General features: G+C 45.4%; 1 protein-coding gene across 2 annotated transcripts in view; it reads right to left on the bottom strand.

Moving 5' to 3' along the window:
• The window catches only part of LOC144125562 (uncharacterized), a 51,828-nt gene that overhangs the window by 2,122 nt on the left and 27,125 nt on the right, over positions 1–22,581 (bottom strand). Inside the window, exons 1-4 of one of the 2 annotated variants that reach the window (XM_077659052.1) lie at positions 21,830–22,073; positions 15,731–15,966; positions 3,807–3,950; positions 330–1,652 (exon numbers count right to left, since the gene is read on the bottom strand). In XM_077659052.1, the coding sequence (XP_077515178.1) occupies positions 330–1,652; positions 3,807–3,950; positions 15,731–15,914 (1,651 nt within the window). In that variant the 5' untranslated portion in view covers positions 15,915–15,966; positions 21,830–22,073. Of the gene's footprint in view, positions 1–329; positions 1,653–3,806; positions 3,951–15,730; positions 15,967–21,829; positions 22,074–22,581 lie in introns of those variants that run through there. The other variant, XM_077659051.1, reaches the window with a different exon arrangement.

Genomic DNA, 22,581 nt, shown 5'->3' with positions numbered 1-22,581 from the left:
GGAATGCTGATGTTTCATTCTCTTTGTATATGTATATTACCTGGGTTATTGTGCTTTTAGACAGTTTCTGTTTCGAGATATTGATTTGTTATTTTCTATATTTTATAATTATACGCTGAATGTGCTGTAATTATTTCTTGTATTATTGATCTATCGAGGGTCCCGGTACAGTCTTTCAGTATGGGACCATCGTCTGTACACTTATGATCTTTTGCATATATTCTGGGACCAATAAACTTCTTTCTCACCACCTACCTCTCAAAAAATAAAAAAACAGGAACTATGAAGAATGCATACAATAAAAAATATGATATCGCAGTCATGCTCACCAAATATCAACGGGTTACAGAAGATTACAGGAAGAAGAAGCAAGCCAGACGATCCTGAGACGAGGGAGACGGCTTCTGAACCCAAGTAGTCAGCTATCAGCACATGCTTCATGGTCAGCAGCGCCGCGATGGATAACGAAGTGAGGGCCCGAAGCACCACATGCATCGCGCCACCCGTCTGAGGTGTGACTGCTAACAGCAGCCCAAGCGCAAACAAATTTCCGCATGTCATAGCCGGCCGGCTCACCCAGCCAAGGTCAGCAACAAAGGGAAGAAACACACGTCCCACGATCTCTGGGCCTGCCGCATAAGTCAGGGCCATAGCAGCGTGACTGCGTGGGACGTCCTTGTCTCTGGCATAGTCCACCATTGTGAAGAGGTGCACGGAGTTGACGTAGTCCAGTAACATTGAACCCAGAACACCCGTAAGAAATCTCGGTAACGGAGTCCTCGCTGGTAACGCACGCCGCAGTTGCCTTTGTATCCACCGCGATGTCAGAGCTGGAAGTTTAGCCCTAGAGACTCTGGGTTGAGTGCCGTCGGAACCAAACGTGATGCTTCCGTTTCTTCCTGCAATTTCTTGGAGTTTATCGGAAGCCGGTAGCAAGGGGTCTTTTTTCACGTTACACTTACCATTTCTAATAGACCTCATGTCGAGGCTTTTGTCTTCCTTTTGGATGACTGGTAACAGTTGCTCGAGAGCTGCTTTTTCTCTTGATGACCAGCAGTCACATGAGTTTTCGTTCCTAGAACTGCTAACCTTTTCCCTCGCGCTGCAGTTCTTGGAGTCTGAAGCCTCTATATGCATTTCGTCCCTTGACGTTGGAACATCAGCTGCCGTCCTCTTGCTCTTCGCGTCGCCCAGCTCATCTGGGCTGCTTTGAAGCAGAGCCTCCGCTTCTAAGATAGAGGAGCTGCGTTTACGCGATTCTTCAATCACGACGTGAATAGAAAACGCAGCACCAGCTGGCTCATCTGCTTTTGAGAGTGCAGAGGAGTCGCATCCGGTGTCATCTCTTGACTCAATTTCGCTGTCGCTCTTTGATGGATCCATTTCGTCTTCCTTCGTTCTCCTCGGTGCAAGCCAAGGTGGCTCTTTCAGGAATAAGGCCAGCGCGGTCACATGCATAATGATGCCAGTGTAGATGAGCATCGCTCCACGGAAACCATAGGAGTCTCCCAGCGCTGACAGCACAGGAGGAAACACTAGGCCGCTGAGTGGATTGGCTGTGAGCCGGACGCCTGTTGCAAGGCCACGGTATTTCTTAAAGTACTGCATGATCAGCACCATATGGGAGATCAGAAGCAATCCGCAGCCAACTCCTGCATAGAAATAATGAATCACCATGACGAAATGAGGATTGAACTACCCTAAAGTATGAAGCATAGTGGTGTGGAATCTGCATTTGTAGCAACAAATAATAATCCGATTTTTACCACTGCGGTGGCCTATTGCTTAGTTTGATAAGGAGCTAATCTCAGGCGTCGTCTAATGATTAAGAGTCGTCTTAGAGGTGTTGAGGTAATTCTATCCACAAGAGCATTCCATCTGGGGTCGTGGGTTATTATTATGTCAAGATATTTATGGTCCCTTGCTGCATTTAGGGATGTGTCATTAATAGTGTATTTAAAGTACGATTCATTCTTCTTTCTGCAGATAGTCACACCAGCAGATTTAGTAGAATTAAGTGCCCTCTGCCAGTAGGTGCACCACATAGTTGCCGTTTCTAGTGCGTTGTTGAGGGCTTCATGATCATATTTTGCAATAATATTTCAATAAATTATGCAATCATCTGCTGAGAGCCGTATATCAAAGTTAAGGTTGGTCGCTAAATCATATATGAAAATGAAGGAGAACAGGCAACATCACGTAGCCCTTTGGCGCACTAGACACAACTTGTACAATATGGGAGGCTTGATGGTTAATTTCTGATAAGATGTACTTCTAATCCAATTAATTACAGAGCCACGTCCTAGTATCTATTCAAGTTTAATAATTACTTTACTGTGCGTAACCTGATCAAATGCGTTCGAAATAGGCAGTTGCATGAGGTCTGTTTGTTTCTGGTAGTCTCAAATGCTTTCGAAAAATGTAGTCGCATTAGGTTTGTTTCTTTTTGGTTTGTGGACTAATTCTAATAACTACGTGACCAGTGAAAGGCCCTGACGGAAGCAGTGTTGGAAAGGGGAGGAAAAGATTTCATTTTTAATAAAAATTATTTGTTTAATAATTATGTGTATAAATTTTTTAGACGCTACGCAGGTGATTGAAATGAATCTGTGGCTAGTAACAATAGTCATGTTTCCTGATTTGTGTATTGGGATAGTTTCGGCTATTTTAGATTCCCATGAAAGAGTATGCGTTGATAGTGATTTATTAAAAATTAAAGACAAATATTTAGCCATCCCTTTGGCTTGTCTTTCTAGAAAATACTTTAGGATTTTCGCTGATCCTGGTGCCTTTTTCTTGTCCATATTCATTAACAGGTTAAGTCCCCGACTCTCGATCAAAATAAGTAATTGAATTTGTTTCGTTGTTCGTCGGCTCAGGGGAGGAATTATATCAGTACCATTAGTAAAAACTGACGCAAAATAATTACTCCATGAATTAGCTATATTAAAGTTCTGTTCTTTTGAGGCTGGGTTACCATTTTGTTTTTTCGGATTTAGGTAACACAAAAATTTTTATGGCGGTATTCCTATAAAGTTTTTGATGGTGTTAGTAAAGTAGTGCAATTAAGAATCGTTTATTGATTTTTTCATGATTTGTATTGAGGTGTTAAAACTGGTCCTTGCTTTCGCACACTGTTTTAACTTAGCTTTCTTGAGGCGATTAATTCTGCGTTTAGCACATATGACGCCGCTGGTGCTCCAACAGTTACGTCTTTTTATTTTCTTCTTGCTTTCCTTCGTTCTACTTTCCATAATGTGAATACACTGGTAATTTTCATACCGCTAATTCTACTGCAAATTATATCAAAACACATATTCCGCTATGCTTTCTTTGGTTTCGGTAACGGTTGCCTTCCTTAATACTTTTGATTGATTTGTAAATCCTCCGTGTCGCCTCTCTGCTGTACAAAGAATGTTGTTTTGTGAGCCTTTGCAGACAGTATAAAGACATGGACAGCCAGCCAAATCTTTAGCTGGCGTGCGCGACAGCCGCTTTTCTGTGCTCCTGCGCTTTGCCCCGAAGGAGACTTGCGGAAAGCTCAATATTAAGTACGGGCTTAGCGAGCCTCTGCTTAGATTTGATATTTTCGCAAGCTTGCTCCGTCGTAAGCAACACGAGCAATAATTTTTAAAATTTATTTCACACCAGTATTTTCCTGCCTTAAAATTTTGCCGGACGAACTGCTTTCCTAGTTTCATCCTCAGTTATTACAGTACACTTACATTACACATTACAATTACATTACAGAACAGTAACACACACAAGTGCACTTATTGCAGGCTAGAGCACATTTTTGAACTTACCATGCAGAAACCCGACGGTAAAAGTGATCCATGCTATGCTGGGAGCAAAGACAGATGCTCCTATGCCTCCCCAAAGCAGACAGCTGCTTATTAAACTGATCCTGTACAGCGACATGCGCCTGTGGAGTACGGAGACGAGAATACCTGCACGGACATGAGAAGAGATTTTGTTGACGTACAATTTTATGGTTGGTTTATGGGGCTTAACGTTCCAAAGCGACTCAGGCTATGAGAGACGCCGCAGTGAAGGGCTCCGGGAAATGTCGAGCGCCTGGGGTCCTTTAGCGTGCACTGACATCGCAAAGTACACGGACCTCTAGAATTTCGCCTCCATCTGAATTCGACCGGCGGGGCCGGGATCGAACCCGCATCTTTCAGGTCAGCAGCCGAGCTCCGTAATCCCTGAGCCACCGCGGCAGCCTGACGTACAATTTTGTACGAAAGATTGTCGACAACTATTTGATGGTTGAAGTCTTCGGTCGCGTTACTTAGCTAAAGGTAATGGATGTTTGATGCATATGTCAGGAATATGTACTTTTGGTCTTCCACATAATTTAGGGCAGCATACATTTATGCTTCCATCATATGCTTACATACATTTATGCATTTACATACATTTATGCTTCCATCACTCCTGTCATATTTTCTATTGTGTTGCGAACTGTAGCGTTACTGGTCTTTTTCTTTTCTCTTTGTTATCCTATGTGCCTTCATTAACTTTCAACTACTGTGAAAATTGAACTAAAGAGCTTGTTGAGTTTTAATGAATGTAACCACCATTCTGCCTTTGATGTGTGACCCGGGGTGAGGCCTCGCCAGGAAGAATGCCAGCAGCTTCTTCCTTTTGTCTCATCTCGTGGGCATGTACTGTGCATACAAGTTCATGTCTGAATAAAATGATTGATTGATTGATTGATTGATTGATTGATTAAGCAGAGCGATCGATGAGTTTAAACTTGGGCGCGTGGTCCATATTATTCTGTCCGCGAGTGTACACGTGCTGGGAGGCTGGATGCCTTTGAATTTTTATGTTTCGCTACCGTGAGCACATATGATTTCACAGAAACGCTACAATGCCAGAATATTTCTCAAATAAGACAAAACAGTGCTGATGGTAACATCAATTCGCACACAAGGCTAGAAATTCTAAGAATATTAAAGTAAAAACCGTGTCGCTCATGTTTTTTAGCAGCAGCCTGAGAATGCGAAGGTCGCATATGCACATGGTATCGGCATAAAACTTGGCACGCCGTTTTATGAAGCCACAACCCTGAATTTGAGATGATTTTATATGTAGCACTGTACCCTCAAGAAGTACCTGCATGGTAATCATGTTGTAGTTTCTAGAGGGCAGCTTGTCCAGAGCAAGATAATATTATGATGTTGGAAGCTTAACCTGGCAACGTTTAACGCCAGCAAATCATCCAGCGAGGTGAGTATAGCGCGCAGTTCGAGGAACTTGCCGGTTAGGAGCACAGATGAGGCGCATACTGTGCTAATTGGCGGGCATGTACTATGCCATATTGGTTTAGCGGATAGTCGAGAAATAGGTTTGGGATTTCTCATCAATAAAGTTATATATTTCAGAACATAGATGAATTTATATTATTAACGAGAAGGTGGCTGTTGTCCTAATGAAGCCTAATGAGCGGAACAAACTGGAGATGGTACAGGCTTACGCGCCTGCATACAACCATAATGACCAGACCATTGAAAGCTTCTATGAAGAAGCGGAATCGCGAGAACGAATAAAGTAGACACAGAACACTGTAATGATGGGAGAATTCGATACCAAGGCAGGCAAAAAGCGGCTGGAGATCCGGCAGTGGCTCGAGGAATAACAGAGGGGGGGTTATTAGTACACTTCTCAAAGGGGAATAATTTACGGATCATGAAGAGCTCCTTTCGCAAACGGCAGAACAGGAAGTGGACGCGGAACAGCCGCGGTGGCGTGACTAAAAATGAAATAGACTTTACATTGTGTCCTCTCCCTGGCATATTGTAGGATGTGGACACTCCCGTAAAGGTGCGATGCAGACAATAAAGTGGTAAGGCCTCGAATGAGCTGAGAGATTTGAAGAACGAACGAATGGAACTAGTGGGGCAGAAGCCCATCAATGATGAATTTAGTAGTAGGAGAGAAAATTCAGGATCAAGCTGCTGAACAGATATTTTAATGTCTTTAACCAAGGACGACGACCTTATTGTGGAAGCAATGAACTGCAATCTCACCGCTATTATTACGGAGTGCGGCATAGAGTTAGGCGGTAGAACGGCTAGAAAGGATGCTCGAAAGCTCTCCAAGGAGACGAAACATCTGTTTAAGAAACGACAAAGCTTAAAAAACCTCTAACCCCACATATAGAATACTACTTACAGAGCTATCCAAGCTAATCGTTAAGCGCAAGGTCATCTACGTAAGGAAGTATAGTATGGAGAGAATCTAGTATGCACTAAAAAACGGAGGTAGCCTAAAAGCGGTCACGAGGAAACTGTAATATAGGCAAAAATAAGATGTATGCACTAACAGACAAGGAGAGTAATTCCATTAGAAATTTGGAAAAGATAGTCAAAGTAGCCTATGAGTTTTACACAAATCTATACAGGACCCAAAGTAATCAGGACGTTCATGTAAGAGACAGTAGTGCAGAGTAGAGAGAATGAAAAGGAAACGCAGGGAGGTTAACCAGATGTGAGTCTCCGGTTTGCTACCCTACACTGGGGATGGGGGATAGGGTTTAGAAAGATGACAGAGAGGAAAACGCCAAAAAAAAAAAGGAACGTGCACACATGGAGACACACACACACACAAGGCGTTCCAGTTAAAGTCCTTCACACAAGCCGGTAGATTGTAAGAAGCGCAAAAGCGCTTGCACGGCCTTCTTCTGCGACGGTAGGTCCTTTCGATGTTGTAGAATTCTTTTTTCAGATAGCGGTTGGTCGTCCAGTTGGTCAAGTTCGTGGCTAAGGCATGCCCTCTGTGGACTGTACTGCGGGCAGGAGCACAATATATGGCCAATTGATTCTTCATGGCCGCAGTGGTCACAGGTTGGGGTGTCGGTCATCCCTATGCGGAAGGCATAGGCTTTAGTAAAGGCAACACCCAACCAAAGTCGATATAAAAGCGTGGCGTCTCTACGGCGAAGCTGTGATGGCGCTCGAAGACTTAATGTTGGATCAAGTGAGTACAGTCGCGTATTTCTTAAATGTGGCTCATCCCATTGCGACTCGGTGCACTGCCGAGCAAGTAGGCGGAGCTTCCGTGCCGCGTCAGTTCTAAAAAGAGGAATTGGGACGTGGCGCTCCTCAGTATGGGCTGAGCGGGCAGCGTGATCCGCCCGTTCATTGCCGATAATCCCGCAGTGACTTGGAAGCCACTGGAACGTTATTTCATGGCCGGCATCACTTATATGGTGTAACGTCGCTGTAATATGGAAGATTAGTTGTTCGTGCGGTCCGCGTCGTAGAGATGACAGTAGAGACTGCAGTGCCGGCTTCGAATCGCAGAATATTGTCCATTTGTGTAGCGGTTCATCAGCAATGTGATGAAGGGGACTTTAGAGCGCTGCGAGCTCAGCTGCCGTCGATGTTGTCGCGTGGGTCGTCTTAAATTTGATTGTTGTAGCTTTCGCTGGAATGACGATATCCGCCGCGGAGCTGCTTGGAAGGACAGATCCATCAGTGTAAATATGTGTTGAGTCACGGTAGTTCTCGTACAAATGTAGTAGCGTGAGCTGTCTAAGGGCTGGTGATGACAGATCAGCTTTTTTCGAGATACCAGGTATTGCGAGGTGGATTTTTGGCACCATGGAGGGATCGAAGGTCTCGCAGCCGGAGTGAAACAAGCTGGCAATGATTCTTCATATGCAGTTATCGTTTGGCTGAAAGATGTGTGTGGCCTGTCCGCTGGTAGAGAGGCTAAATGGTGACGAGGATTCCTGGCTAGATGCCTTAGATGGGTCCTGAGTACTTCAATTTCAATGCGGGTCTTGACAAGGTGGTCTCTAGCGATTGCTATCGTAGCCACTGTTGAAGCACTCTGAGGCAGGCCTAGACAGATCCGGAGCACTTGACCCTGGAGACTTTGTATTGTGCGTAGATTCGTTTTGCCTGTGTTGTTTATTGCTGGCAAGCTGTATCGCAGAAATCCTAGAAAAAGCACCCTGTACAGTTGTAACATGACGCTAGGCGACATTCCCCAGGTCTTGCCAGCGAAAAACTTGAACAGGTGGCAGATGCCTGTCAACCGTTTTTTCACGTATGATATGTGTGGGCTCCATGACAAGTCCCTGTCGATTATGACACCTAGAAACTTGTACGATCGGACCCATCGTATTATTTGGCCATTTATCATTACACTGTAGTGCAGAGTAAGTGGACATTGCGCTAGTTATGAAAGAGGAAACGAAGAAAGCCTGTAATGCCTTTAAATAAATGACATGTAATGCAAAGGGAATATAACCTATGTCCTTTAAGGGTATCGGACTGGATTCCGATTAAGAGCAAGCATAGCAAGGAGTGACAGAAAGTTCAGTGACCTGTTGAGATTTAGAAGTTTGCGGAGACAAGGAGGCCGCGGCTAGCTAGTACAGGACAGGATTAATTTTGAGGTATAGGCGAGGCCTTTGTCCTGCAGTGGGCGTATTTAGGTCGATGTCGCTGGTGATCGTACATATCTGCTGTCGCTGGTAAGATATACATATATTTCGTCTCGTGTGCGGCACCAGCGGAACTCTTCAGTGCGCCGGCTCCAAAAGGTTTGAAAACTCTGGTGTTTCTATGGAGGCGTTCCGCAGCTGCCCGTATTTTCCCCAAACAGAGAAAATGCAGAATGTGAATGCAGCTGTTGGCACGCATTTCCAAGGCTGTGTTGAACTTCACAGGCCTTCTGTATGGTGCACGAATTAGTTTGGAGGGTACCTACGTTGTTAGTCGACGGGCGCTGGCTGCGCCGGAGTTAGGGAAGGGAATTATATGATAGCTGTTTCGTCAAATGCACTAGTGCGTTCTCTTCCACGGTTCGCACGGGACTCCTAAAGCACGAGATGGTCACAGTCCACACTGACTGTTAGCATCCAGACAAAGCTAAAACAGGGGCCAGCTTGCTCTGCATCTTGGCTGACTGCGCGTTACTAAGCAACGCTACTGACGATGAGACAAAGAAGGAGACAAGTACATACCAGGCGCGTGCTCACAAATATTTATTACATATGTAGTGGCCGCCGCAGTGGCTCAGTGGTTATGGCGCTCGGCTGCTGACCCGAAAGTAGGTGGTTCGATCCCGACCGCGGCGGTCGAATTTCGATGGAGGCGAAATTCTAAAGCCCCGTATACAGTTCAATGTCAATGCACGTTAAAGAATCCCAGGTGGTCCAAATTTCCGGAGTCCTTCACTAGGGTGTCTCTCGTAGCCTGAGTCGCTTTCGTACATTAAACCCGCATAAACCATAAACCAAACACATGTAGTGGTTTATTTTGTAGCGATAGCTACATTACGGTAGCATTTCGAGCCTTCAGCGTGGCGGCGCCGCCACACTGTCACGTGGTGCGGAGCATCTGACGGCGGCGCGGCGCCGTGGCTGATCACGTATTTCGTCACGTGGTTGGTCACGCGACCAAGTTCCACTCGGCCAGCTGTAGCTATCGCGTAACTCCAGAATTAACCAAAGCTAAACCACCGCCAATTTTTATACATTATGCAGCGCACTATGTGCCCGGCGATTTTGTCATGAATGATGCACTTGCCGCTCCGCATGTATCCGTTCTTGATTGTGTACGTCGATCTCTCTTTCTGTTAAGGCAATGGAAGGGTAACTAACGATCTTTTCAGGATCTACTTCGAAGGTTGTGCACGACTCTCTAAAATCTTTTTCTATTCTTTCATTTCTGTGTTCTGTTACGCTGGCATCTCCAAACAATCGATTACACTTGTGCCAAGCACAGTGCGTTGCCATGTTTTCGTGGTGCGTGTTGGCGCACAGTGCCTGGAATGTTCGCAGATTATTTTATTAATGCCCCTTTCTGACTGGCCGATGTAATACTGGCCGCATGAGATTAAAATTAGTGAATCATGCGTTTTTCGCATTTTACATATTTGTTTCTGTGGGGTATTTCGCATTAGTGCTTTTCTCTTGTTCTTAATTTCTACTGACTTTAGACGCCATAATGATAAACTTTTGAAAGAGCTGTAAGAACAACTGGTACATTGTATGTGCAGCCGATTTTTTCTTAGTCCATGAGTTATCCTATGAATATATGGCAATGGGACTGAGTGCATCTTTTAAGAGCGTTAGCTCGTACTACTCGCATTCGAACGTTTCTTGTCCGTCCAATCCCCAGGTGGTCGAAATTATTCCGGAGCCCTCCACTATGGCCCCTCTTTCTTCCTTTCTTCTTTCACTCCCTCCTTTATCCCTTTCCTTACAGCACGGTTCAGGTGTCCAACGATATATGAGACAGATACTGCGCCATTTCCTTTCCCCCAAAAAACCAATTATTATTATTAACCTTAACCCGCCGCGGTGGCTCAGTGGTTAGGGCGCTCGACTACTGATCCGGAGTTCCCGGGTTCGAACCCGACCGCGGCGGCTGCGTTTTTATGGAGAAAAAACGCTAAGGCATCCGTGTGCTGTGCGATGTCAGTGCACGTTAAAGATCCCCAGGTGGTCGAAATCATTCCGGAGCCCTCCACTACGGCACCTATTTCTCTCTTTCTTCTTTCACTCCCTCCTTTATCCCTTCCCTTACGGCGCGGTTCAGGTGTCCAACTATATATGAGACAGATACTGCGCCATTTCCTTCCCACCAAAAACCAATTATTATTATTATTATTATTAACCTTACGGCCGCGGTCCGTGGTGTCGGTCTCCACGGCAGGCCTCGCATGGATCACACCTACCATTCCGCTGAACGCATCAAAGTGCACCGGCGTGATAAAGGAGGGACTGAGAGAAGAAAGGAAGGAAGAAGTGCCGTCGTGGAGGGCTCCGGAATAATTTCGACCACCTGGGGATCTTTAACGTGCACTGACATCGCACAGCGCACGGGCGCCTTAGCGTTTTACCTTCATCTAAACGCAGTCGCCGCGGTCGGGTTCGAACCTGGGTGCTCCGGATCCTGGACCGCAAGGATTGACCTTGTGTATCTGAGAGAAAGCAACCTGTCTAAATACTGTGTAGGTAGCACTGCGACAACTGCGTGTTTTTTTACCAATCATCGGGTAGTGTTTATCTCTGTCAAACCAATTGAATAAATAATGTGTCTCACCGAATACTTCTTCAATTCTTAACATTTTAGTCACAACAAACTCGACAACATGGGTAACTAGCGGGGAACTACAGCTCTCGCTACGTATATCCTGGCATAGCTGAGCTAAGGCACTGCCATTCTTTTTATCCACTGCTGTGGCCGTGGTTTGTAGCTGGTATTCCGTCATTCCGATACTTCCCGCCGAGGACCAGACTGCAAAATCGTGGGAAATTGACGAATTCTATGTTGAAGAGGAGTCTTTGCGGCGTGCCTCTCCTGCCCATCATCGCTTCAGTAGATTCGCTGGCCGTAGTTCGTGCTTCTGAAGATTATAGACGTTTCGGCGTAAATTTCCAGCCATTAAGATGCGAAAAGAATCAGCACGGCACAGACTGCGATTAGCAGAACCAAGCGGCTTGTTTTCCTTACCAAATGCTTTCGTATCGAGCGGGGACAAGTGCGCCAGGTAAACTAGAATTTCTAGGAAAAAAGATCGCTAAGTTCAAAATGAAATCATACGTCAAGCCGTAAAATATCGGTGCTTAAGGTACCCAACCAAACTTTTTGCTAAAATCAATAGCCCGACCTATGAATGATGGAAAATTTAGCAGTGCCTTAACTTGGCATTCTTCCTGACAGAAACAGCAACAGCAGCAGCGTTCATTGTGTTCATTGGCGTTGGCGTTGACAACTTTCTAGACGCCGCTGATTTTAACGCAACAGCGTTAAGGAGCTCGTGTCGCAGAAAAGCCGGTGTTGTCGGCTTCGGCGTCTTTGGCCGTGAGCGAAAAATGGCGCATCTCGGTGGACACCTGAACCGCGCCGTAACCGAGGGAATTTTAACGCGACAGCGTTAAGGATTGATGGATCATTGATTGATTGACCGATCGATCGATCGATTTTTCCTTGTCTTACGCCGCGATCCAGGTGTCCAGCGAGAAATGTGAGACACGCGTCATTTCCTTTCCTTAAAAGCAATTGTTCATTTCATTTTTCTTCCCACACGGTCCGGTTCGTTATAATAATAATAATAATAATAATAATAATTGGTTTTTGGGGAAGGAAATGGCGCAGTATCTGTCTCATATATCGTTCGACACCTGAACCGCGCCGTAAGGGAAGGGATAAAGAAGGGAGTGAAAGAATAAAGGAAGAAAGAGGTGCCGTAGTGGAGGGCTCCGGAATAATTTCGACCACCTGGGGATCTTTAACGTGCACTGACAACGCACAGCACACGGGTGCCTTTGCGTTCCGCCTCCATTGAAACGCGGCCGCCGCGGTAGGGTTCGAACCCGGGTACACCGGATCAGTAGCCGATGTGTTGAATGTGTGGAACGCAATCAAAGGAGGTTTTGAAGCGATAGCTTCACTACGCCATTTAAAGCCAAGGTAAAAAACAGTTGTGAGTTCACGCCGCGTATGTTTTTGTCAGGGTTTTACAGTGAAACTGTATACCCCTACCGTCCATTGGATTGGAAAACGTTTATTATCGGCTTAAGTTATAAATGGGTTTGTTGATATTGTTAGGTGGCCGTCAGTGGAGACTGGCGGCGACCTCTTCGGCTCTCGTCACCACCTGTACTTGGGTTTCCAGGTCGGAGCTGAGCAACAAGGTCTCCCACGGGCCCGGGAGAGCGAGCCTCTTGAGCGATATTGGTGGGGGATCTCTCGGACAGTCTCAGAAGATGTGGTCTACGGTGGCTTTGCCGCCGCATTTGCAGCACTCCGCTTAAATCTATCAGGGTACACAAGACTTAGGACAGCTGGATTAGGGAGCGTTTTTATTTGAAGTTGTCTCCACAGTACCTCCTGTTCTTTGTTTCGGCTTTTATGCGGAGCAGGGAAGGTTAGCCTTTCTAGCCTATAATGCCGAGTAATCTCATGATAGGTATTAAGGCCGTCTCTCGTCATTTCGACGTCCGAGTTAACGTCCACAGCTCGGCCGATAGATCCTAGAGCTTTATCGTGGGCTGCCTCGTTCCCCGGGTTTGACGAGGGAGCCGGTACCCAAACCAATTCCACGTCTGTCCTGTCTTTCGGGTAATTCCTGAGAATTCCCAAGGAGATGGGAGATATTCTGCCCTTGGCGAAATTGCCAATGGCTGCTTTTTGAATCGCTGACAATCACTTCTGCTCGCGGGTTTGTCAACGCCAAGGCGATTGCAGCTTCTTCGGCTATTTCTGAAGAGTTAGTCCGTACCGTCGCGTTTGCTATGAGTTGGCCTTCCTCGGTCACCACGGCTATCGCGAATGCTTTCTCGGGTGTTGGGTAAGCTGCCGTGTCTACGTAGACTACGTCCTGTTGGCCCTCAAGTTTCTTAGCTAGGGCTTTTGCTCTGGCCTTGCGTCTTCCTTCGTGATGGACGGGGTGCATATTTTTCGGTAATGGTTTTACCGTGATGGTCCTTCGGAGGTTAGACGGGATTTTTCGAGTATCCGCGTTGAGCGGTTCCGCGTTTATTCCGAGCCTTTCTAGGATTACTCTACCCGCATTGGTTCTAGTGAGCCTGAGCTCTTGCATTCTACGATAGGCCTCAGTCAATTTGTCTAGCGTGTTGTGTAGGCCGAGTTGCAGTAACTTCTCAGTGGAAGTGTTGACTGGTAGACCTAGGGCTGCCTTGAAGGCCTGCCTGATGAGCCTTATAATTGGTTTTTGGGGAAAGGAAATGGCGCAGTATCTGTCTCATATAACGTTGGACACCTGAACCACGCCGTAAGGGAAGGGATAAGGAGGGAGTGAAAGAAGAAAGGAAGACTGAGGTGCCGTAGTGGAGGGCTCCGGAATAATTTCGACCACCTGGGGATCTTTAACGTGCACTGACATCGCACAGCACACGGGCGCCTTAGCGTTTTTCCTCCATAAAAACGCAGCCGCCGCGGTCGGGTTCGAACCCGGGAACTCCGGATCAGTAGTCGAGCGCCCTAACCACTGAGCCACCGCGGCGGGGCTTCAATTTTGAGTTTCTCAGCGTTGTATAACTGTAAATAGGGGAGGGCCTAATTCATCCTGCTGATGACAAAGGCTTGCACCAACCGACATAGATCTTTTTCCTTAACTCCTGTTTTTCTGTTCGCTATGCGTCGGATCAGTCTAATGGTTTGGTGAACTGAGGCGTTCAATGTTTCGATTATTTTGGTATTTTGGCGGTTCTCTTGGATTATCATTACAAGGATTCGGATGGAACTCACTTGTATAATTACTTTTCCTTGCACTTGTATGCTTATGTTGGCTGGCGGGAGGCTGGATTTCTGTCCTCTCGGAATGTCTCTTGTAATTAAGAGCTCCGATTTGGGATGAGAACATTCTAGTCCTACCGTTTTAACGTAGGCTTCTATGGTATCGACGGCCCTTTGTAGGGTCTCTTCTATCTCCCCATCATTTCCTTCCGGAGGGTAATAATCCGGAGGGTAGTATCGTCGGCATAGAAAGTGTGTCTGAGATTAGGGATGGCCTCGAGGTGTTTCGGTAGTTCTACGAGGGCCAGGTTAAATAAGAACGGCGAGGGTGCCGAGCCCTGCGGGGTCCCCCAACAGCCCATGCGTATAGGATCAGAGATCAAGAAAATTTTCATGTACTCGGCGTCGTCAGGAAAAACGCCAGGCTTAAAACTGAATGCTACTCCGAGTGCAAAAGTACTCAAGAGCATACAAAAAGTATATTATACTGCTCATAAAGCAGGCGTAATGTAAAAAGAAATTAGAAATAAAATTAAATGAACATCAGAAATAAAAATAAAAAATAAAGAAAATAAAAATAATAAAAATAAAACATTACTAATAAAACATATAAAGGGTAAATCTTCTTTGAAATCAGGCATACGGTATACAGCTGAGCACTCGTTTTCATTAAGAAAAAACACAAAACAAGCATCAAAACCACATGATGGATGATAAGGTGCGTGTGAACAATGGGAACACCGTTTCACCAATGCAGCTCTAACAACCACCATTCGTAGTTCATACATTGATTTAACCTTAGCAATGAATACCTGTACAGTTAGAATTGAAAATCGTAGTGCATATCATACTGATTATAAAGCAGTGGTTAATGTCGTTGTGAAGTAATAAAGGATAACATAAGCACGCTTCACTTGTCTCTGCTTTCACTATGCTTAGAGCCACGTGTGTGAATTTTCAAGTGACGTCGCCATGGGTAATTGGGTGCCGTTTTACAGCTTCGCTGTCCAACCACCTTCACAGCGTGGATTTTATCCACATATTTTTGTCTTGTCGTGAGTAGTTTTGTGCGGATTCGTGTTCATTTTGAATGCTTTGGTATCTTGGGGCAACGAGAATGTACGGATTTTCTTGTGCAGGGCTGTGAGCCACAGTATCAAAAATGCGCATTCGGAAGCGCGCGCCCATCAGCTTCTATCACAAAATATAAGCCCAGCTGGTACGACGCTTGCAGACTTAATTTCGGCTACCAAATAGCCTACGTCATCAGGTTAAGCTGCGCAAAAAAATATACACGCCACACGGCCCACTGAAGGCCCACGTTCCGGGTCTTTAGTGACGCCCCTCAGCTTCTGACCTCTAGATGACTGACAGCGAATACAGTTCGTCTAATCCTGAAAATATTTACGGCACTTGAAGATGTAAAATGAGCTGTGCTTCATAGTTTAGACGCAACTCCCATTACCCGGATTCTTCTGAGAAAGGCCGCACATACATACCAGCGCCCCGAAACACAGCAAGCAGAACAGAGCCTGGCCAGGAGGCTGTCTGGCGGTCCACATTGAACTCGTCCATGTAGGCCACGTAGAACCAGCCGATGCTGCGGTTAGTCGCTATGGCGAACGTACCAGCCAGTAGTGCAACAACAGCCACGTCCCATCTGCCGTCCACACGGTTCCTCATTTCCAGGCTATTTGGTGAATGCGATGGAAAATTTAAGCCTCGGCTGTGCACCCTGCAGGAAAAAACAGGCTCGTGTTGCTCATGAGGGATTTCCTTAACGCAGGTAGTTAATTTCAAGCTTCGATCACTGGTCAGTTGCAGTCGTATATGTGTCGTGCCAATGGTGAAAATCTACTGAACCTGTACGTATACCATCACCTTAATAAAACAAGCATCAACGTTTGTTTAAAAAAATGCGAGGGAACTTAAGTCTGCTTCCTTGCCGCGAAGGCGAAAGCATGAATGTGTCATCGTGAGTTTATATGTAGTTGGTTGGTTGAAATCCATTTAGCAAACTAACCTCAATCTTTGCTGGCAGATTTATGCTATGTGCAACGAGAAGTAGTATACGACACCACCCGGAGCACTCTACGATGAATGGTGGTGTCACAACAGTGAAACGAAAGTCGGGGAGAAGGGCATACTACTACAGGTATCGGTTGGAATCCCCGTCAAGAACTAGTCTGCAACTTCACTAAGATACGTATGCTATGTGCAACGAGAAATGATATTACAGCACGCATGGTTACGCCACAATTTTCATACTAATGTTGGGAAAGGCATACAATTGGAGGTACGTCGTGAGTCGTGTGCGACGAAATTTTGGTACGAAAGTGGGGAAAACTGGAGCCAGATTAAGAACCCCCAGTTATGCCGTATGACCAAATGGAGCGCCATCTTTTTGCGACGATCTTCGTCCTCAACAACGACGGTGCCGACAGAATTTCGTCTAATGGGGCGAGTAAGGCTTTCGCCTTAAGACGCATTATATAGCACAGACTATACCGCGGACTATGGCCCGATACTGTGCTAATTGTACGCAACGTGCAAGTTAAAGGCATTGCTTCCTCACTGCGTACGAAACTCTAAGCCTTATATCATGATCAAAATTTCGCTTTTCTCTCGTGCCTAGCACATGAGTAGGCATCATGCTCAACAAAATCTACCTATTATTAGAAGTAAATCGCGTCAGGCAGTGTAGACAACATCAAGATAGAAAGGCAGCAACAAAGTAGATACATTCAGTAAACATACCAAAGCTCATATCACAGACCTGTCATAAGCTTCACATCAAAAGTGATACAGGTTTCGCGTGGCTCAGGTGTCCGCAGATATGTGAGACAGATACTGCGTCATTTCTTTTCCATAAAAAACAATTTCTTTTCATTTCATTTCACGCTCGATTTGTCGGTCGTAAGAAATTTAAAACTGGCAGGGTATGCGACCCTGCAGAATCTCGCAAGGACAGTCATATATATATATATATATATATATATATATATATATATATATATATATATATATATATATATATATATATATATATATATATATATATATATATATATATATATATATATATATATAACGCTTGCTACGTTTCTCTGGACCTACATTCTGCAAACTCCGAGGTTTGTTTCTCTTATTTTCCAATCAATTCTCTTTTTCTTTAAGTACACTACTCCATATGCTTAAAACTGCATAGAAACTGACATAAAAGAGGAGGATTGTTTTATATGGTGTGCTGCTAGCGAAAAAAGACGAAATGTAATACCCCTAGTTTTTCTTTTTGCGCTATATTCTAGGAATACCCCTGCACTTCAAGGCCATCACTTTGTCGCGGTATCGCGAAATATTTAACAATGTTAACACCAAGATGACGTTGTATAACGTATCGAGCATTAGCGCCCACCGTTGGTATGAAATTCGGTATAGATTCGTTGCTACTGTAAAGTCTTCGCAATGGATGCCCCAGGGAAAGTTCTTGCTGCACAGAGCTCGTTGTTTGGGAGAAGATTAGCAAAGCTACTGAGAAATAGCATGAGCTTCACTGTTTTTGTTAAGTTGAAAAGAAAATAATTAGAAAATTGACTTTATTCAAAGTGGGCCATAAGAGACGGAGAAGAATGGATAATAAGAGGTATAAATACAATTTTTCAATAAATGCAAATGCTTGCAAGCGCCGCTCTTGTGACATACAGCGCCTCTACTCTTTTATCTACAGATCTAAATGTAAACAAGTTTCTCCCTGTGCTTCATCATAAAAGCAGCATAATGAGCGCACAGATATTGAAGAATGTTTTTGACAGCTCATTTGACGCTAAAGTATTTAAGAAAGCGCGCATTCTTAAAACACGGGTTTCGCTGCGCTAGGCAGAGAGTTGAGCGTGGTCAACTTACACGTGCGATCCATAATTCGTACGGGGCTTGAATGTTCGCTTCGGAGAAGCTTAGTACAGTGATATATTCGCACACTGCTGCCACGTCATATGGACACAGAACCACTGAAATATGTGTATTTGCGCCACCATATGACCGCGACGAAGGAAAAATGCATCCGATTGCGTTATGGCTGGGAATACTGTTCAGCGGGGACGCAATCCCGCAAACGCCGACGGCTTTTGTGACTGAAGTTCTGAAAGGCGCAAAAGATACACACACAGGAAAAAAGGAGGATGACACACATCCCCCTTTTTTCCTGTGTGTGTGTCTTTTGCGCCTTTCAGAACTTCTATCATGAACCAACTAGCCCCAAAGCAAGTTCTTCTGCTTTTGTGACACGCCACACTTGCAGTTGCGCTACAGGAAAGAGAGCAACATGCCGGCGTTCCATCGCCGTGACTCCGCCAGTTGATTCGCGTTGTGGAACATAGTCTTACGAGGGAGATAACGGCGTCAACTTTAAGACAGAAATATTCGCACAGAGGCGGGGGCATGCGGGGCAGGCATGCCCCGGCATATCTAGACCCTAAACACGAATCTTCTGAAATGGTGCTTTTAAGGTACACGCACTGTTTCAGCGCCCATGGCCTACGCATGTATTCGGTCTCTGGGAAATAAACGCGGTTTATCTACTTATTGTATACCCGCCGCCAATTGAGGCGCCATCTGCGTAATATGACTAGATTTTATTCCCATGCTTAACTTTTATTTTTTACATGACGTTAGTAAAAAAAAGCCGTTTGGAGACTTAGGTCTGCTTCCACTTAAAGGAGTATAGACACCTATCTTTAGCATGCGTGTTTTCTTCTTCGTAATTATTCGTAAGGTATTATTACACATGGATTACCCCTTGGTGTTCTCCTACGACCGTTGAATAATTTATAATCAATTTTTTTTACCTCGTGCTCTTTCGGTTTCGATTTCAACAGCCCAACGATCACTGTGGCGTAAAAGAGAGGTTATAGGTCACGTGAGGCGTGAAAAACTGCAATACAATCTGTTATTTTGCTTTAATTCTCATTCTGGCTCTTGATGAAGGCTGGCTTCGCACTGTGGTGAATTAAAACGATACAACCGGGATTATATCGCAGTTTTTTATGCCTCACGTGACACAACCACACTTTGACATCACAGCCAACTTTCGGTTATTGAAACGGAAACCGGAACAGCGTGACAAAAAAATTCGATTATATAAATTTTTGAGCGGTTCTAGCGGTTGTAAGTTATTGAGCCGTTGAATACCACATGGTGATTCATGCACAGTAGTGTCTTCCGCATCATTGTAAAGTAAAAAAGCGGGCCACCATGTCTGTCCTCCATGTTTGTCCTCCTTTAAGCCTAATTCAGATTTTAATTTCAAGCTAGTGTACCCTATTCGGCCACGAGCAGCAGTCGGAACAAAGTAACAATAAAAATATGGAGACAGTCGATCGAAACGCTGTTTTCGCGTCTTATTACCAACCTGGAAACCGCAGAAAAAATTAGAAAAAATTTCAGCCTTATGGGCATCACCACGAGAATCGCTGAGTGTGTGCAGACATGCCCTGTTGCAGCGGATGCCTCAAGTTGCAGTAGGAGTATACTTGTGCCGGGGCTCTTCGTCGCCGCGTTTCTCTGGCCGTAGCGTGCAGTGTCTACGCATTGTGCGCACCTACCCTCCTGAATTATGCCGCCTGATGCCTCAGTTAACAGTTCACAATTGGTCTGTGTTGTACGTGAAGTACAACTCAGACCAAATAAGCAAACATTTAAAACTATTGCGGAAGCGTTATCTTATACGCTGTTCAAATACTAGCAGTATGGTAGCGCGTCAGTGTATTTTAGAGATGCCGTGAAGCCTCAGCGGTTATGGTGGTCGGCTTACTACCGGACAGACGAGATTTCGTTGCTGTCCGTGGCGGTCGGGTTTCGAAGAAGGCGAAATCCTTGAGGTCCTTGTACTGTGCGGCGTTCGTGCATCATAAAGAACCCCGGGGTGGTCGAAATTAGCTGGAGCATTTTACTACGGCGTCCCTCATAAAACCTAAACTGAATTTTAAAATAGAAGTGGACGTAACTTGCATACAAAGCGTAGGCACAATCTTCAAAACTTCACATTATGCTTTGTAATGCTTCTTTTTAACTGTAGCAACTGGAACGTAATGGTCCTGGTAAGAAATACGGTCTTTGGAGAACTAATTAGTAAACTGCTTTTAGTGTTCGAGAGCTACGCAAGCGCACTGCGGCTGTTTCTCGCCACTGTAAGATTCATGCATAAAGAACGCTGAATTAAGCTGCGCCTCATATCGAACACTAACGGCCACTGAGCCCCAACACCCGCACAGCGGCAACTTTTAAACCCTTCGTGCCCGAACTGCGCGGGCTACTGGCCTAAACATGCATGGCATGGGAGAGCACCCGTACATGATCGTTAATACTCAACACATTCAAGGGAGGGAGACAGCGCAAAAGAGAGGGACAACACAGGCGCTTGTCGTGTCACGTCTTTCTCTTTTGCGCTGTTTCCCTCCCTCGAATTCATGCACAAACTAGCCCGCCAAGAAGCCCTATACATTCCAAGACATCCAGCGAAACGTTTGGAGAAGCTGGCTCGCCCCGCGATCTGAAAACTACAGTTGATCAGATAACATACTAAATTTCTTAATCTGGCATCCGGGATCCAAATTCTTATTTCGCTCGGTCTGCGCTAAAACAGCTTTTTTGGAGCCGCAGAATAATTGACGGAAGTTCGTGGATTCATTCCTTGACTCAGGGTAAGACTGTCTTCTGAGTTTCTTACGATACAACGTGGTTACACAATGACAAGTGCAGGCATCAGCTTACAGGACTTTGCCAGCGACCGTCACACAGACCGTCCCGCTCGCGCGGGTCAAATGATGGTGGGGCAACAATCCCGTATGTGTGAGAGAAAGCAACAGCGGGAAAACGTTGAGGGGGCGGTCAACTTACTAAAATTACAACGATGCTTTGCACAACTTTAAAACAATAAGGATCCCTGCAATTCTGTGACAGCTCTTCTCAGTATTGGACCGCCCAGACTCACTAACAGATGCGTGAGTTTAACTAACGCCAGTCAGCATAAATCAGGAAAGCGCAGCGAACTGCGGAATGGACAATGCAGGCGTAATACTGCAGGCGTAACGTGAACAGACAGAAAGCGAGCAGAGCGAGCTAGGACACGCGACTCAATGACATCGTAGCTGAGATAAAAAACCAGGGAATGGGAAAGGGCTGGGCATGTCATAGCGAGAGCAATTATAATCGATGATTGCTCAGGGCAACGGATTCGATTCGTAGGGAAGGCCAGCGTTACAAGGAGCGAGAGGGAGTCAGGTCGGGAGATGAGATTAAGAAGTTTGCCGGGATAAGGGGACTCTGAGATTAGTAGGAGAGGACCTTGTCCTTCAGCGGACGTAGTAGGGCTGATGACGATGACTAGCCTAATACCTCTTGCGAACTTATCACTCATGTTACCTAATTAAGGGAGGATGCCTCAATCATCTATCAGTTATCGATCAGTTACCACGTTCACAACAATACTTGGGCCATATCTGAGCCAATAAGAAAAGTTACAAATATTCACTCATGCCTCAGCCAAAGCCCCAAAGAACTATTATCGCGACGCACGAAGCACCATGCAAAACGCTACCTACCTTGAATAAAATCTGTCGTCCAAATATGGCGCTTCATGCAGAGTGCGAGCGTTTGGATTTCGGTCCCCGATGTGAGCACAGCCTACATCTGTGCTCTATAGTCGCCGATACATGGCCTCCCGCAATACGCTTCTTTCTGCAGGTGCGTGGGGAAAAATATTTTTTGTCCTTGCCTGCTTTGCGCCAACTGTCTGGTATCTAGGCACCGCTGGTGCGCTCCGCCAGCGTTTCCAGTGCCGATAGGTTGCGAAGCGACTTTAGTAACACGGAATAGAGCTGCCTGAACGGGAAAGCTTCCGGCAGGCATGATAAATGCATTAACAACCAAGCCAGAAGCTGCCACGTAGAATGTGTCACACCGAGTGAAAGTCACGTGCAGCCGCGGAAGTCTTTCTGACTGAGTCACGATGCAGCGCGAATCGCGTTCAAAACAGATAGAAAGAAATGAGCGCAACCAAGTTTTCAACCTAATGCGCAAGAGTATCTATGTGCCAGCGAGTAGAGAAAAAATCTGCGAAAAATCTGCAGACCGTTATTTAGTGAAATTGTTGCAGTCTGGCGTGTAGTGATGGACAGTCGTTTTGATAAAAATTTGAGAGCAAAGTTGATGAAGATGAGTGAATTCGCTCATCAACATCAACTCTGTAGATATTGGCGAAAGAGCGCCTTGACACAAGGTATTTTTCGTCTACACGAGGCAGGGTCATAGACCCATTTTTCAAGCATTTCATTCATGAGAAGCCGAGCATCAG

Source organism: Amblyomma americanum, chromosome 3, assembly GCF_052857255.1.
Source record: "Amblyomma americanum isolate KBUSLIRL-KWMA chromosome 3, ASM5285725v1, whole genome shotgun sequence".
NCBI classification, from domain to species: domain Eukaryota; kingdom Metazoa; phylum Arthropoda; class Arachnida; order Ixodida; family Ixodidae; genus Amblyomma; species Amblyomma americanum.
This window is presented reverse-complemented; position numbering and strand designations above follow the sequence as displayed.